Source organism: Microtus pennsylvanicus, chromosome 11 (assembly GCF_037038515.1).
Source record: "Microtus pennsylvanicus isolate mMicPen1 chromosome 11, mMicPen1.hap1, whole genome shotgun sequence".
Taxonomy (NCBI): Eukaryota; Metazoa; Chordata; class Mammalia; order Rodentia; family Cricetidae; genus Microtus; species Microtus pennsylvanicus.
In genome coordinates, this window is record NC_134589.1 from 66,881,519 (window position 1) to 66,899,308 (window position 17,790).

Here is a 17,790-nt window from a genome sequence, read left to right on the forward strand (position 1 = left end):
AAACTGTAATGTATAGTTTAAAATTACAATAGTCATTTATAATAGTCAAATTTGTAGCCATGTTAGGTTTTCTACATATACAGAGATATATTTCAGTTAGATAATCTTCAGCACTTCAAAGACCTACAGAATATAACATTTAAAAGTTTTTTAAGAACTCAGACTTTTCTCAACAGTGAGACATTTTTGCTTCTGCCAGTACCAATTATTTCAGAGAGATTGATGGGCATCAAAGAAACTCATTATGGAATTTGTCTTCAATGTGACAAGGCTAGCCATTTGGGCAAGAAACTGCTCTTGCCTGGACTGTTTTATGGTATGCTATATGAACTGGACATTCAGGACCCACAAAAAAATAACTGCTGAATTTTCCAAAAGACAGAGTACTTTAGAATTCCTGCTTCACAAAAGAAACTTCCAAACATTCTGCAGAACACACAAGAAAGCAACTGATGAACTTTGCCAATATAAGGCAGAACAGATCTTCAAATTTCCTGAAAAGTCTGCCAGATATGATGAGCCTCTAGGCTGAAGATGGATGCCCCAATGTTACAAAAGAATTTTGGGTGACTGTCCAAGCAGCGAGATGTTTCTGTCATTTCAAAACCTTTGGAAGTTGCTTACAATGCACTTCCTGTTTAAATAGGTAACATTATATCCCTCTGGGGTCTTTGATGGAGTTGAAGATTGGATAGTTGTAGTTTTCCTTAGTTATGATAAAAGATAAATTAGATATAAAACTTTAAACTCACAAAGATGAACTAGATGATAGAATGTTTTTTAAATTTTGCTAAATACAATAACTAAATATTGTAAATATAATTCTTTCTTGATAACTGTTCGGTATATGCAATTTTACTATGTTAAAGTTAAAACCTTCCTTTTTAATTAGACCAAAAAGGGAAGGTGATGTGGGATATCCTTCTGTATATGTATTGCTTTTATTGGTTGATGAATAAAGCTGTTTGGCCAATGGCTTAGCAGAGTAAAGTCAAGTGGGAAATCTGAACAGCAATATAGAGAGAGAGTAGGTGGAGTCAAGAAGATGCCACGTAGCTGCAAAGGAGAAAGACACCCAGAACATTACTGATAAGCCACAGCCTCATGGCAATACATAGATTAATAGAAATGTGCTAATTTAAGATGTAAGAGCTAGCTAGAAATACGTGGGAGCCATTGGCCAAACAGTTTATAATTGTTAAGTCTGTGTGTTTCTTTGGAACTGAATGGCTGTGGGATCGGACCAGGCAGAACACTGGGCACTGTGACCAGGTGCTAAATCTCCTGCTGCCATGCCTTCATGCCATGCACTCGTCCAAAAGTTCTAGTGGCAGAAGTGGGAAAGATTAGTGATAGCGTTAATGGTAGCTTCCACTGCCATGCCAGAAGTAACAATTCTCTTATGTACAGCCACATCCCACTTTCACCAGGCTTGTCTAATGATAAACAGTTTAAAGAGCTCACATGGACTCCATCCCTTCCAAAGACTCTTATTATTTCATGAAGCTCGTCATGCTGTGAAGACGTAAGTCATAAACAATGCCATACCAGTTTGGAATTATGATTAATAGGGTGGTATTTATTTAAAGGGGAAAAAACTTACAGATCACCGTCAGCCCTCTGAGCAACCAGGAAGGAAGTCTAGTCGCCCGCGGAGCAGGAAGTGAAGAGAGAGAAGAGAGGGAAGTGGCCGCTTTTTTAAAGGGAGAGAGACCACGCCCCAATGGGCTGGTATCTCAGCGGTGATAGGCTGGAGGAGTGGGAGGACCTCCCGTAACAATGCTGACTGCTCTTCCTTCTGGGAGAATTTGAGTAAGTTACTAAATATCTCAGAAACAAAATCACATAGCCCAAACTCCCAGTGGGCCACAGCTTTTATTTTTCTTTTTTATGTGTATGGGTGTTTTGCCTGCATTTATGTTTGTGCACCTGTGTGCCTGAAGAGATCACTAGAGGCCATGAATCCTCTGGAAAAAGAGCTACAGATGGTTGTGAATCACCATGTGGGTGCGGGACGTGAACCCATGTTCTATGAAGAGCAACCAGTACTCTTACCTGATCTCTCTAGCCCCAGTTTTTCCTTAATAAAGATTTCATTTAGATCTGACATTTCTTTTTATTTAGTTGAATTTACAAATAAAGGTCAAAGGGCCTAGAAGCATAAATAAGTTTTTTCTTTCCAAGGAATCCTATGACTGTACACTGGCTGAGAATACACAGCAGAATATTTGTTTTGCCAACCTCAGGGTGTGTGCAAAGTGACTCACTCAAAAATGACAAGTACAATGGTACTTTTTGCAAGATCAGGAAAAAACATCTATTCTATAGGTTTATAGTCAAAGACTTATATTCTAAATCTGAAGCAGGTTAAGAAATAATTACTAAAAAGCTAAATTTTGCATGTTTTCATTTTTTTGTAACAAAAGCAAGCTAGATCTTAAAGTGTTTCTTTTTTTTTCCTTTGAGGTAGAATTGTATTAGCACTGAATGAGTGTGAAATTCTGTCTGACAAAAATTTCCACTTTTGAGTTAGGATCTCACATTGCAGCCCAAGGCAGGGTTTGAACTCATAGCAATTCTTCTACGTCAGCTTCCTAACGTCCAACAAACTCTTTGGCAAAAAATATAGAAAGTTAAACCTGCCATCTATCTATCTATCTATCTATCTATCTATCTATCTATCTATCTATCTATCTATCTATCTATCTATCTGTGATGTTTCTTGAAAACTGTTTTGGAGCCATAAAGAAAAGGGATTTCTATTCTAAACTATAACTAAGTTTTCTCTATTGTCTGTCAAGAAGAGCCAGATATTTTACAAGATATTTTAGTTTGTTTATGATGGGTGTATGCTAGTCATCTTTAAAAAAATATTTTATTGGGGGCTGGAGAGATGGCTCAGAGGTTAAGAGCATTGCCTGCTCTTCCAAAGGTGCTGAGTTCAATTCCCAGCAACCACATGGTGGCTCACAACCATCTTTAATGAGATCTGGTTCTCTTTTCTGGCCTACGGGCATACACAGAGACAGAATACTGTATACATAATAAATAAATATTTTAAAAAATTTTATTTATCTGCATGCCATGTGTGTTAAGGTACCCAAGGAAGTAATTAAGAGGGCACTGGATCTCCTGGAGAAGGAGTTACAGGTGATTGTGAGCTACTTGATAAGTGTGCTGGGAAAATGACACAGATCCCTTGGAAGAACCCAGTCTTTACTCAACTTACATACCAGCAATTATAGCATAGTTTTAGAACATCATGCTTGAGGAAGATTAAAAGTATCAGAAACAAAGGAGTTGAAAGGGAAAAAAAAGGTTTCTACAGATGAGCACTAGTGATGAGATTTCAACGCAAAAATTTTAATTTATCAAAGGATGACAAATTTCTTGCCAGAAAAAAAGTAACAAACCAATATGTGATTACCATTTATTGCTATTTGTAGGCAAGGTGATAAATATTTTACATTATCTCATTTCATTTAGTCCATATAAAAATGCCCCAAAGTAATTGTATTTTAAAGTTAGGTAACTTTCCTAAAACCACTCATATACTAAGGACTTTTCTTTGTGCACAGCCAACTTAATCACCACAGTAATCACCTGCAAAAGGCTCTCAAGAGATCAGACCTGTAAGTTTCATCAAGGAAGGAGGGGCTGGGAAGAGTCATTAGACCTTCACCTGAGATTTCAGCCGTGCCGCTCTATCCCCATTGTATGTAATTCTTCTCTAGCTGCCCATGGTTTAGGATATTTAGTTAAACCTTTCAAATATTGTTAAAAGATGTTATCATCTACAAGATTCGCACTCAAAAATCACACAATTGAGTTAAAGAACATCGTGGAGGGGATCATATTTTAAGTAGTTTTTATTTTGTCTTGGACTGTATCTCAGCCAGTGACAGTAAGCATGGGCTGTGGTTGGGCACACCTGCTGAGAATAAGAAGGGAGCAAGCTTAACTCAAGAAGGGTGAGAGATTTATGAGGAAGTCATCAGCCACGTTGTAATGAAACATTTTAGTGACGGCTGGCTTTTTCTTTTCTTTCTTCTTTTTTTTTGGTGGGGGATTTCGCCTATGTGATAGACCTATACTTTAAGAATATTATTCTGTCCTGACGTTGGTATCCTACTGGACTGAGCAAACGCTTACTTCTCTTAGGAAAAGTTCACTCACACTTACACACAAACACATAAATATTAGATAACATTATTTGAAGTGGGATCATCTAAATAAAAATTCCTGGGCTTCTAAGAGGTGGTTTCATGACACTGCTAGCCTGTAAACCTAGCCCTTTGGAGGCTAAAGCAGGAGGATCGGCAGGATTGAGGTCGGTATGGACTATACAGAAAGGCTGAGGCCAGCCTAGACTACATAGTTAAATCCTGTCACCAAAAGAAACCCCTAAACTTTAAGGTTGATATTACACCACAAAATTCCACACTCCATGCAATGCAGAAATCGAAAATGTGATATGAACAGTATTCCAAATCTGTGTATGCATCTGAATTACTAAATGTGCTATATATAAGTACTAATGCTTTATGTGCTAGTTCAGAAGTTCTAGTTTAAAAAGTAAAAGATTGCTCTCCTTCTCTCTGGTCGCAGGCGTTTTGGGAGCCACCGGTTACCGTCCAGCCATGGCCAAATCCAAGAACCACACCACACACAACAAGTCCCGAAAATGGCACAGAAACGGCATCAAGAAACCCAGGTCACAAAGATACGAATCTCTCAAGGGGGTCGACCCCAAGTTCCTGAGGAACATGCGCTTCGCCAAGAAGCACAACAAGAAAGGCCTGAAGAAGATGCAGGCAAATAATGCAAAGGCCATGAGCGCACGTGCGGAGGCCATCAAGGCCCTGGTGAAGCCCCAGGTGGTGAAGCCCAAGGGGCCAAAGGGCCCCAGCTGCAGAGGCTTTCATTGCTCACCCCAAGCTTGAAAAGCAGATTAGAAGCTACATGGCCAGGGGTTGTAGGCTCCAAAAAACAAAGCCCAAGGTTCAAACCAAGGCAGAGGCCTCAGCTGCAGCTCAGGCTCCCAAAGGTGCCCAGGCCCCTGTGAAGGCCCCATAAGAAAGGTCTCAGTCTGCCAATGTGAAGACAGATAAACTGGTGTGAATATCTATACAGTATTTGCAGATGTTCAGGACCTTATGCTGTTTTTACAAATAAACTTGAAGCAAGATCTGTTTAAAAAAAAAAGGTAAAAGATTGGCACAGTATTTATTAATAAAAAGTAAGGTTGAGTATATTTCTCGAGTTGGGAAATTATATAGCCTAGGTTCATAAACAACGTCAATGTATTTACAGGTATACTGTACACATCATGTAAAGGAACATTGCATCATTAGTCCATTCTGCTCCTGTGCAAGCATCACAGAACATACAATACAGAAACTAAGAAAGTTATCAGAAGATTCAGGGAACATCTTGGAATGCATTAATGTCTCCTTTCTTTCTTTCTTTCTTTCTTTCTTTCTTTCTTTCTTTCTTTCTTTCTTTCTTTTTTGAGTTGTGGTCTCAACTACATTGTCTGGGTTAAATTTAAACTTGTGTGCTCAAGTAATCCACCAGTCTCAGCTTCCTTGAATATTATAACTACAGGCATATGTACCTGTCTTAGACTGTGCTGCATATTAAATACACGTGCTAGTTAGGTGTTCTACAATTGAACAACTCCACAGCTTGAGGCCATCCTTCTTTAATAGCTTTTGTGGTTTTAGAACACTTTTACTTACCAAGACCAGTATTTAAATCCACATTTTCCCATAAGAAATCATTTAAAAGTGGAAATCACAGAATAAAGGAGAGACAATGTGTTGTGAAACCTGGATCCATAAAGTAGGACAAATAGCTAGAGAAGTAAAAGCTGTTAGAAGGAAATGTAAAAGTCACAGTTCATCACTCAAGAGTCTAGTTCACTAAGACTTACTAGAAAGTTATAAAAACACTGATTCTAAACTTAGCATGATGGAACATTCTTGTAATCCTAGAACTTCAGAAGCTGAAGCAAGAAGATAATGATTTTAAGGGACAGCCTAGGCTACATTGTGAACCAGGAACCAATGTCAATCTTCCTCTTCAGAATCCCAAGTGCTGGGATCTTGATGTGTGGCAGCTTTTCTATTCTCTATGTACTCCCTATATTGGTAATTTCATACATTCTCAACTAAAAATGTCTACAACCCCATGACTGAAAATTCTATTTAGTCCAGCCTTTTCTTAGAAACATAAATTTTATGTGTAACTCTTTACTCCAACATTTTAAACTAGACAAATTCAAAACATTACTTCTGATCTTCTCCTTCACCAAACCAGCTCCAGTATATCTTCCATCCTTTTGTTTTGTGGTGCTGAGGATCAAGCAGAATCTCATGAATACTAGGTGTGCGTTATACCACTGCTCTACAACCCAGGCCATTTCTCTGACTGCTCTTCAACCTGTTTTTGGTAACAACTCCAAAACTCCAGAATTATTTAAACCAAAAACTCTGTAAGCAGGCTTAATCCTTCTCTTTCTCTCAGTCTACACCTAGTGTACTATTAACAAATGCTCTTGGCTAAACATCAAAAAATCTTTCCATAAGTTGATAGTTACTCAGAAACTCCATCTCTTTCGCTTTAGTCCGAGTTATCATCATTTCTTACCCCATTTATGCAATAGCTTCTAACTTCCTCCTCCTACCTACCCTTGTTCCCACCTAGTCTACATGCTGCACAACAGCCAAGAGTCTTTTTAAAAATCTAACAAGTTACAGTCCTGTTTCAAAACCTTTACACAGTAACTCACCCATTTCACTGAAAATAAGAGTCACCATCATCATCTTCTTCTTCAGCAGTTTAGAAAGCCCTACAGCACCATCTCTGACTTCCTACTCACTCTAGCTCATTCTCCACTACTCAGGAGTTCCTTGCTATTCCTGGAATACATGAAGAAACATTCTCATCACAGTCTTTGCAATGACTATTTCCTCTGCTTGCAAAAGCTTTTCTTCATAAAACTTCACACACGATCCCATTCTCATGCATCAGTAGAATGTCCATCCTGTTAAATCCTCAAACCAGGTATGGTGGACCAGCTCACTCCAGGTTACTATGAACTATAAAGTGATACTCAGTTTCACTCAACAACAACAAAATCAAAGTACATAGGGCAATAGAAACTACTTCATTTAATCCATAATCTAGTTCATCTTCCTTTTTCACAATTCTCATCCTGTTACTTGAAATGGCCATTATAGCTAGCATATTACATATCTATAACCTACCTTCTACTCTCCATATGCCATCAGAATGTAAGAACTACAAGGACCTTTCTATTTTCTTCACTAAAATTTTCTTGTGTACAGAATAGAACCATGAACAGGTTGACAAAGAAAAATTACCTAATTAGTGTATTTATAAAAGACCCTTAAGAGTCCACTAAAAGAATCTTCTGACAGCAGAAATGAGCTTGTAAGAATATCATCAAATTCTTTATCAAAATAAACCATCACTAGCGTTCTGGTTAATGATTGCTTACTAGTAACCCAAATTCTACACTCATTCAAAAATACAGTCAATGACTCTAAGCAGTTAACATTCCTTTCAACAATGTTGCTATTCCAGTAAAACGAGATAAAAGTTCTCACTGCAGCACACATGACCAAGCATAACTTAACAAACAGGAAATTTCCTCTGCTTAAAAAGACTCAATTTCAAACTAAGTAATTCAGAAGGGATCGAATTACTTAGGGTTTTCCCTCATTACCTAGTTAATGTTTATAAATAAAACTTAGAATGCACATTGCCATAATCATCATCACCACAGAAAAACTGAGTTCTGGAATTATTAGTAGCCCTGGAAAGTAATTTTTTAAAATTGCCTTGTTCCTATGCAAAGATCAGTATCTCAGTAAACAAGCTGGACTCATCACAGCTTCAGTTACGGTTTCAATAATATCATGGCCCAGAGTCTTAGTCCAAAGTTTCTGAGACTTTTTTTTATGCAAAGCACTATAAATCTGAAACTCGCGTGACTAAGACGTAAAGTATTTCAATTACTGCAACTTCTACCTAGGCGATCCATTCCACTCACAACACTTTTGGTTTTTCTTTTGGTATAATACACATAACCACTGATTATAGACAAGTCTCCAGACCAAGAAAACAAATAATCTGTAGTTTGCTATGGACAGTTTGAAAAAGCACCGAGGGAACTACTCAACTCTCACCGACCGACTGTATGCGGAGTCTGACAGGGACTTTGGAAGCTTGTCATTGGTGGGGCAACTGTACAGTATCTGAGCACAGCACGCACTGGCTGGACTCTAAACTGTCTATTTACACATTACAACTCCCAGCTGGTTTCTCAGCCCGCCCTAGCACACACAAACTCAGAACCCAGTCCACAGTAACGGTGTTTTCTTATCAGAGGTACAAGGAAGTCCCCAGCAGGGAGCGGCAGGAAAGGCGCTCACCACCCCGCGCGCGACAACGGCCAGGTCGGGGCCGAGGTGTACGCGCCAATGCCCGGCCTTACCTCAGGAGTCCGATCCGGCGGCTTCTTTCTCAGCGCCTGACGAGCGCCGGGGTCCACGGGCGAGTTCATGTCCGCAGCCCCACGCTCCCCAGCCTGCGTCTAGCTGCCCCCCATTCGCCTGAGCCGGGTGTGCGCCCGCCCCACCAGAAGGGAACTGAGAACTGTGGCAGGGTCCAAACTCAAGCAAACAAGTCTTCGCAACGCCCGCCCAGGGCCTCAGCCCACGCGCGACTGGCCAGAAAGACGCCTGCGCCGGGGCGAGAGCTGGTGAGTGCGCACGCGCACAACGCGCACGCTCTCGCCCGCCTAGCCGTGACGTAAAGAGCTAGGGGTGGGGGACTGAGAACGAGTTGCTAGACCTTCGTCGCGAGAGTCCGTCACGGGATTGTAGCTTCCGCATCCCCAGCTTCCGGCTGAGGTTCCGGAAATGTTATGAAGGCCTAGCTAAATATAGCCGGTGGGGCAGAACTGCGGGTACCTTGGCACCCGAGTCCGGAAGCAGAGGAACTCAAGTCTTGCGGGAGCCGAGGCTGCCATTCTGCAACTTCGGGAAGCCCACACACCGCCGCGCAAGCCACGGATCCCAGGGCAGTACTCGCGCACCCAGCGCTATTTTGAAAAGCAAAATCAAACCATGAAATCGCTAGTGAAAGCTGCGCTCAAAGTGTTTTCAAGACTGTTGATTATAGCTCAGGGGATAGCCTGGGGGCCGAGCATGCACCAGAATGTCCTGGACGTGATGATGGATGCCTCAGGGGCTGGATGTAGTATACTGTTCAGGATCTTCCTTTAAAGGGTTTATGACCTAAAAGCCTCAGGTGGGCTGAAAAACTCCAGATGGGAAAGTTAACATCTGTGGGCTATCAGGATCCTGGAAACTTCTGATAAGATTCACATACCAGCCTTGGAATTTGCCACTTTGAGACTGTTGGGGAACCTACATGGAGATGGAATCTTACATCCCAGTTACTTTTTCTGTCCTTATAAAACTCACAAGCAACGTGTGCAGTCTCCACTCCCGTGTAAAAACTGTTCACTTGTTCTGATTAAAAGGCAAATCTGCTTCTATAGAGGTAGATCTGCCCTTTTATTTCAACGTGCCTCTGTCAATCCTGATCTCTGATTCTTGAGTACTAAAGCCCTCCAAGTGGGTGGCTGGGGGCCAGCTAAGGCCAGGTTCATCTGCTTTAGACTAACCTGTGTTCGGAGTAGGCCCTCCGTGTCGTTTTTTTCATCCCTGAGGCAGCTGGGTTTTATGCTGCCTGGAGCCAATAATGAGTGCTTTTGCACTGAATTTTATGTTCTAGTCTCTTTTCCTAAAATAAAGACTAGCTACAGTTTGTTTACTTGTCCGTTGGTAAGAAAAACTGCAAAGAGTAAGTATCAGTTATTTTTCCTATTGGGATAAAGAAGTAATTTGATAAAAGGAACTGTAGAGAGTTAATTTTGGCCTACACGCTGAGCTGGAATTACAGGGACTTGGGAACAGTTGGACATGAGTGCTGAACTGAACTAACCCTCTTCAAGTGCACTACTTGCTCGTAAACCACCGAGGCATCTCAGCAGCCCCCCCCCCCCCCGTTTTTCTTTCTTCCCTTTTTAAACATTCCTTTTGTGTGTGGCATAATGCCATTGTGCTTATGTGGGGGTCTGGAGACATCTTAGAGGAAAGTGGTTTTTCTTCTACCATTTTGGGTCCTGGGAACCAAACCCAGATTATCTTGGTAGCATGTACCTTTTCCTGCTGAGCCATGGTGGCAGGGATGTCAAGTGACTGTTCATTTTGTCCACAATCAGGGAATACCACATTATGAATGCTCTTGCTCAGCTGGTTTTTTTTATTGAGTCAGTACCCCAAGCCTATGAAACAGAAGAGTAAATCATCTCTTCCTTAATTAGCCCAATCTTGAAACTCCCTCATAGACATGCCCAGAGATTTATCTCCATGGTGATCCTAGATTCTGTCAAATAAACTATCATTGTTAACCATTACAGACTGTTTCAACAGTAAAGGTTAACTGACAGAACTCTAGAAGTCATCATTTTGACACAGTTATTTTGTACCATTACCAGCTCAGGTGGACCACACTAGTCACACCATTCCTTGTGTGGCTCGACCTTCTGGCATTTCGTTTATACAGAATTTTAAAAGTTGATCTCTGACCACATCTAGATTCATCATAGTATTTTCCAGAGTAAGTTAACTAGGGAACTTATAGTCTTAGTATTTGACATGTTTTCCAGTAATGACTCACAGTACCTTTCTTGTGGCAAGGCAAGAATCTCTAATAAAAAGAACAGGAGAGTTCAGGCTGTAACATTTCAGAGTAATGACAGTGCTGTATTTTCCGTTGGGCCCTGGGGCTTGCCCAAACTTGAAGTTTACAAAATACTATTAGCACATCTTTTTTTTTTTTTTTTGAGGTTAAGACACAAAAGCCCTTATGGCTCAGCCACTACAGAAATAAACTGTGAAAAAGTTGTATGGTACTTGTGCTGGTTAATTTTTCTGTCAACTGACACAACTTAGCCATCTGAGAAGAGGGAACCTCAATTGAGAAAATGCCTCCATCATATTGGCATGTGAGCAGGTCTGTGGGGGCATGGATTGACATGGAGCACTTAGACCACCGTGGGTAGTGCCGTTCCTGGGCAGTGGTCCTGGGTTCTCTAAGCAAGTAAATCAAGCAAGTCAGTAAACAGTGTTCCTCCACAGTCTCTGCTTCAGTTCCTGCCCTATGTGAGTTCTTGCCTTGACATCCCTATAATAGGAAAGCCAACCCTTTCCTCCACAGGTTACTTCCGGTCAATGTTTTATCACAGCAATAGAAAGTAACTATGACAGTGTTGCACATGACCTACATCATGTTTATATATGTAAACTAGATCCCAAAGGTCCGTCCCAAATCATATCTTTCACTCCCCCCAAAGATTAATGTTCATTATCATCTTAATATTTTGAAAGAGGGGAAAAACCCAAAAGCTTAATCATTATAAACTTGAGCTTTGCAGGCAATCAGACCTGAATTTAACTTTTAGTTAGGAAAGAGTGTTTACCAGTCTTGAGAATCCAACCAGGGCAAGCATTGTATTACTATTATGAACTTAGCCCTGAAGCTATTTAATGTATCTCTAAACATCCGTTTACACATCTCTAGAAATAGTGGGCCCTTAGGATTCTCAAGACGATGAGTTAAATCATGTAAATCATTTAGTGTGTTGTCAGTACAATCCAAACATTGCTACTATTTCTGTTTCTTCTGGAAAATGATTTCCCTAAAATACAAGTTCAAGTTTCAATAATTTTGATTGTTTTGATGTAATTAAAAATTCTTATTAAAATATAAGAAATAAAATCCGATTATTTTAAGTTTATATTATTTGTGTATGACTGTTGTGTCTACAATATGTATGTGCATCATGTATATATCTCGTGCCCTTGGAGGCCAGAAGAGGGCATCAGAGTCTCTAGAACTGGAGTTGCAGGTGTTTGGTAATGACTATGTAGGCGTTGGGACTAGAATTTAAGACAAGTGCTATCTTAACTGAACCATCTTTCCAGTTCCTGATGGTTTATTTTAAAAATAAAAGTATTTTGAGTCAACTTAGGTCCAATTACAAATAAGCAGAAAACAACAGACCCCTGTGGCAGTATGATAAACTAGTTAGCCTAACCCAAACTAGGCTAGTCTAGGTATCCCCTAGCAGTTTGGAATAGAAAATTAATAACAGCCAAGCTTGCGTAATGATTTGTAGACATGAAGGCCATGCCTCTGATAAACCGCAACTTCTCAGTCCTCACCAGCCTTCAGTTCGGACTTGGCCTCACTTGCTACTCCAGGCCCCATTCCACAAAAGAAAGCACATATAAAAAAAACTGGGATAGCTTTGCAGCCTGTCACCCCAAATAGCTGGGAAAGCTTTCTGGTCTAAGCGAAATGAAGGACTTTACAGGAGACAATATGACTTTAAATAAGCATGTTAAATCCTCTGCATCTCACTCAATTTCTCATTAGCAAAATCAGTATTCCATGCTACTTAGAAATGTTAAAAGAAAATCTGAAAGTTTTTAGGAACAGCTCATAAATAACTGATCCTTACTTTCCTAGTGTTTGGTACTTTACTGCTTTAAAACAGGATGCTTTTCTGTGCTTAAATGTAAAAGTGAAAATTAATATGTGAAACTGGGTTCTTATCTAGCTATTACTGCCTCAAGGCTTACTTCAGCTCAATTTAACCTAACTTAAGGAAGGCAGCTTCCCAACAAACCTACTCAGGGTTAAATTACTACTGCAGAGTAGGTGCCAAGGATGGATAAATGGCTGAATCCCACATGATGTGCAGCAAGAGGCACACTTGCCCAGAGTTACATCCAAATTAGGGAGCAAAACAGTGCCAGACTCCAAACCAATACTTGTTGTAGTTGTTTAAAATTAATGGTCATTTGTTTTGAATAAAATGTTCCTAAACAGCTTTACATGGTGTCTTCTTGGTTTGGATTTAAAATTTCAATTTATCACTGAGTAAAGTTGGGTGTATCAATGAGCACATCACTGTATTTTGGGTACTATAATTACAATTATAAGAGCATACATTAAAAATTCTTTGAACATTATAATTACTCTGATTACCTGGTAAAAGGTAGCAGTCAAAAAGTCAATGAGTCTTGGCACTTAGCTAAATTCTTTGTTTGTTTGTGTTCTGAGACTGGGTTTCTCTGTGTAACAGCTCTGGCTGTCCTGGAACTTGCCTTGAACTCTCAGAGATGGCTTTGCCTCCCAAGTGCTGGTATTACAGGTGTGTGTCACCATTGCTGGCTTAGCTAAATTTTTATCATTTTTTACTTAACTCTCACAATCTTCTAAGTATTAATAGATTCTACCAAAATAGAAAGGTCACTTGCTCAAAGGTATCCAAAGCTGGAGCACAAATCTAGGTTGTCTGATACCAGAGTAAAATATGTCACATACACCTCAATAATATAGATGAAAGAAATATGAACACTACCCATCAAATTGACATGTGTGTTTATTGCACAAATTTCCCTTAGAATTGGGAGGTTATTATAATACAGGTGTACATTTGAGAAATGTATTCAGAACAAATAAGTATGTACATTTATATATTCATCATCTAAATAACTTGAGAAAGCAGAACATCCTCAGAAGACAGCTACCAGACACAGGCATTATGCAAATTGTTTTTAGCCATCATCTGCACTGTGTGCCAACTGCAACAAAATGAAATCTGTACTAGTATGTTTATTGCACTTAATATTTTCAAATTCAAAGTTAAGACATATTAATAAATGCCAAGTTAATTAAAATCAAGTCAATTAGTTTACATATATGGAAAATTAGTTTTAATCCTATAATATAAAAGATCCCTTTTTAATTTCCTGTTACAATGAACAGGTGTTTTTAATATGTAGCACATATATGACTGTACCATAAAGTAGTTGAAAAATTATTTTAAACAGGCCAAAACTCTTTTCACATTTATCACAGCCACACTGTAAAGAAGTAGCAGCTCATTCCTTGGGCTTTGAGTAAGTAAAGAATATAATGATAAAGGTATTACAAACTCAGGAATCCTATAAGGACTAGTGAGTCTTTAAGAAACTATAGGCCTTTCCTTTCCAGCAAAGCTGAGTTTTGAGAATAATAGGTGCACAAGCCATTCACTTATTAAAGACTAGAATTACTAAGTGGTAATGAGAGATTTCAAAGAGAACTATGAAAAGTTCCATGATTAAGAAAACATCCCCAAACATATCTACCTGCTATATAGTCTTCTGAGTCACAATCAAAGAAAAATGTATAATGGCCCATAGAGGAACTTTTTCAGGTTCTAAATTCTGACAGAAATCTACTCTCTGAATTTTAACAGAACAGAACAGAGCAATCCCACTAACAAATGGGATACAACGACGCCAAAGAAAACACATCTATAAACACTCTTTGGCAGCAAGTTATCCATGGGAGACCCAAGTTCTAACTGGAACCAGCTGACAGTACAAGGGCCAAGTGGAGGCATCCTAATTTTGAGTTTATGTTCCATCAAAACGTTCTACTTATTCTTTTCTAGTTGACATTCTCTTGAACACACATAAAGAGCAAGATAAAATGTAATCAGACACTATAAATTTCAAGATTCTGAAGACTAAACCATAGAATATTTTCATTAATTACTGAAAATTTTAAATAGCAAGAATGGATGTTTTATAGTAAATGTAAAGTAACTGAACAAGCGAATAGGGCTCTTTTTGTGTTTTTTGTTTGTTTTTGAGCTAAACAACTTAGAATTAGTCAATGAAAAGAGAAAACAACTTTAATTCTAGCATTATGTGTATATTAGCCCACACAGGCAAAGAGTAAGCTATAATTCAGTATTCAAGTAAACTGAGGTAGTAGAGTATACTGAAAACATTATCTACCCACCTTTTTATTTACATTACTTACAAGTGTTTGGTTCCTTATTAGCCTCTTTTACAAGCAACAATCTACACTATATACAAAAGACAACAATAAGTGGGAAGCTTTGAAAAACAATGTTTTTGAGAAAAACAAGGAACACTAAGAAAAGAAAGTTTTAAAGTTATTACTTCTACTAGTGTAAATTGAAGATTAATAGCAAATATTCTGTTCATATGGGTTCAATTGTCGATACTTAAACCAAAGTTTATGGCCACCTGAGCATATTTTAAAAATATAGTATTATTTTTGCAGTTGCTTTGGTGCACTTTTTAATCTTAATTTTTATTTATTAAATTAATATGTAAATATCAATAAGAATTACCTCATTCTTATAAAACAAATGGTATAAAGTAGTATTCTTAGGGAATCTACAACCTTTAGCCTCAAAAAAACTGGCTTTAAATATATTTTAGAGTGTATGAAACACTCTAAAATAAAAATCACCAGAAGGTAGTATTTCAACATTACATACAATACTAGATGAAAAAATATTATTTTAAAAAGGCATGTTTATCAATATTGTATTTCTACCCCTGCTTTTTTAAAAAATAGATAATACATATGTACACTTAGATGAGCAACATAACATTTTCACTCATTGTGAGTTTCCTAAAATTAACAGATTGTTTAAAATACTTAAATAACTAGAAGTTAGTTGATCTGAATTGCAAAACAAATAAATCAAGGTCTTGTAGATTTCTGTATTTTAGAAACAAAAATTAAAAATTGGTGAAATGAAGATTTCTGACATTTGAGCATAAGACATCTATTGCTATTCATGAGTTGTGACAAAGTTTTTAGTTTGCATGAAATTCCTGGATAGTCACAGAAATTTCTAAGTTACACTTTGGCTTTTGAAAATGCTATTTGCTCCCCTCCCAATTATTTATGTTGCTTTAGTTTCACTTGGTTGAAAATCTACTGCTACCCAGATGTCCAGTTGAAAATAAAAAGCCATCCAGTCTATGTAGACTGGGATGCAACACAGCATACTAGAGATGACACATTCACAGAAGCCTAATGGAGAAAACTAACATACAAAACAGAACAGCAACAACTCCATAGATATACAATGTGCCTGCCTCCTTGATTTCTATTCAACTTTAAACCAAAGTTAACCTTTAGGCAGGTTAAAGGAGTATCTGAGCAACATATGGAGAATGAGTGCTTGCTACAGCAGCCAGAAGAGGAAGGTCACTGGATTCGATCCTGTAATAAAGAAAAGAAAACTCAGTTCAGGCTTTCTGTATCCAAAATATGAATCTTACAGGCAATGAACACTTCTACATTACCAAAGCACCTCAGCACTTAAGGGCTCACCCTGGCCAAAAAGAACAGGGTAAAGAGCTCAAAGGAAAAGAAGCTTCGAAATGCAAAGGAAACCAAGGCACAGACACAGGAAAATACCACAGCTGACCTGACATTTATCTAGGGACAGTATGTACAAGAAATATAATTTACTAGTAATAATAGTCTGTGTGAGCATTTAACCAAAAGTATTTCTATAATACATGCTATAAGTAGTAAATTTCTTAAAAATACATCATACAAGAAATATTCAAAGCATGGTGACACATATCTGTCATCCTGCAGTAGGGAGACTGAGGGAAGAATGGTGTAGGAGGTCCTTCTTTCTATGTGTTGTTTGTATTGGCTAATGGATAAAGAAACTGCCTTGGCCTTGATAGGGCAGAACTTAGGTAGGCAGGTAAAACAACTGAATGATGGGAGGAAGAAGGGCAGAGAGAGAGAAGCCATGGATCCTCCGCCTCAGATGGACACTGGTTAGAATCTTGCCAGTAAGCCACTGCCACGTGGCCATACATAGATTAATAAAAATGGGCTAAATCAAGATATAAGAGTTAGCCAATAAGAAGTTAGAGCTAATGGGCCAGGCAGTTTTTAAATGAATACAGTTTCTGTGTGGTTATTCTGGTATAAGCTAGCCAGGCAACTGGGACAAATAAGCAGACCCTCACCCTGCAACGGAAGAGAATCACAAGTTTGAGATAAGTTAAGCTACAAAGTGAAGCCTTGTCTCAAAAAGAACAAAAAGTTAAAAACTCAATTTTCAGAAAAAGAAAAATGGTCAATGCATTTAGAAAAAAATATACTTAACTTAAGGAATTTGAAGAAAAAATCATATGCCAGCTCAGGAGCAACAGTTCTGAAAGTCTGCTGCTAGTTTGGCTAATAGATGGCTTCTTGTGCTTATACGAGTTCAGACTCTACTTTCCAGACAGCATTTAGTGTTACCAAAATTATGTGTGTAATTTAATGTGGATATCCTTTAATCAAACATTATACTGTCAGGAGTAGAATTTATTCTACACAGGTCAAAATTCATTTTTATTTCAGCATTGGTTTATAATAACAAAAATTATAAACCATAAATTATAAACTGGAATGCTATACAACCATCAAAATGAGATGTAACAGTATGCATCCATATAAAGAAATATTCAGGCTGTATTAACTGCATGCTGCACACTAACAAAGTACAAACCTGTTTCTTTTTTTATACATTTTATAATCCAGCAACAATAAACAATGTCAAGAGTCTTAATGGTTGGGTTTAAGTTGAGGAAAAGATAATGGTAATTTGCTTTGCATTTTAAACAAAATGTATCATGAACTTGGTTATATGCTCATTATTTTAAAAATTAGTTTATTTTTTAAAATATTAATACAGGTATTACAATCTCTCTCTCTCTCTCTCTCTCTCTCTCTCTCTCTCTCTCTCTCTCTCTCTCTCTCTCTCTGTCTCTCCTACTTCCCAGGAAAGTAAGA

The 17,790-nt window shown here is 38.4% G+C and overlaps 2 protein-coding genes across 13 annotated transcripts in view; both read right to left on the reverse strand.

The window, feature by feature from the left end:
• Rapgef6 (Rap guanine nucleotide exchange factor 6) overlaps positions 1-8,793 on the reverse strand; it is a 173,726-nt gene extending 164,933 nt beyond the window's left edge. For 9 of the 11 annotated variants that reach the window (XM_075992594.1, XM_075992587.1, XM_075992592.1 and 6 more), the window contains exon 1: positions 8,525-8,793. In XM_075992594.1, the coding sequence (XP_075848709.1) occupies positions 8,525-8,593 (69 nt within the window). In that variant the 5' untranslated portion in view covers positions 8,594-8,793. The remainder of the gene's footprint in view (positions 1-8,524) is intronic. The other 2 variants (XM_075992588.1, XM_075992590.1) reach the window with 2 other exon arrangements.
• Positions 8,794-13,534: 4,741 nt separating this feature from the next.
• Positions 13,535-17,790, reverse strand: part of Fnip1 (folliculin interacting protein 1) — an 81,286-nt gene continuing 77,030 nt past the window's right edge. For both annotated transcript variants that reach the window (XM_075992598.1, XM_075992599.1), the window contains one exon: positions 13,535-16,209. In XM_075992598.1, the coding sequence (XP_075848713.1) occupies positions 16,131-16,209 (79 nt within the window). In that variant the 3' untranslated portion in view covers positions 13,535-16,130. The remainder of the gene's footprint in view (positions 16,210-17,790) is intronic.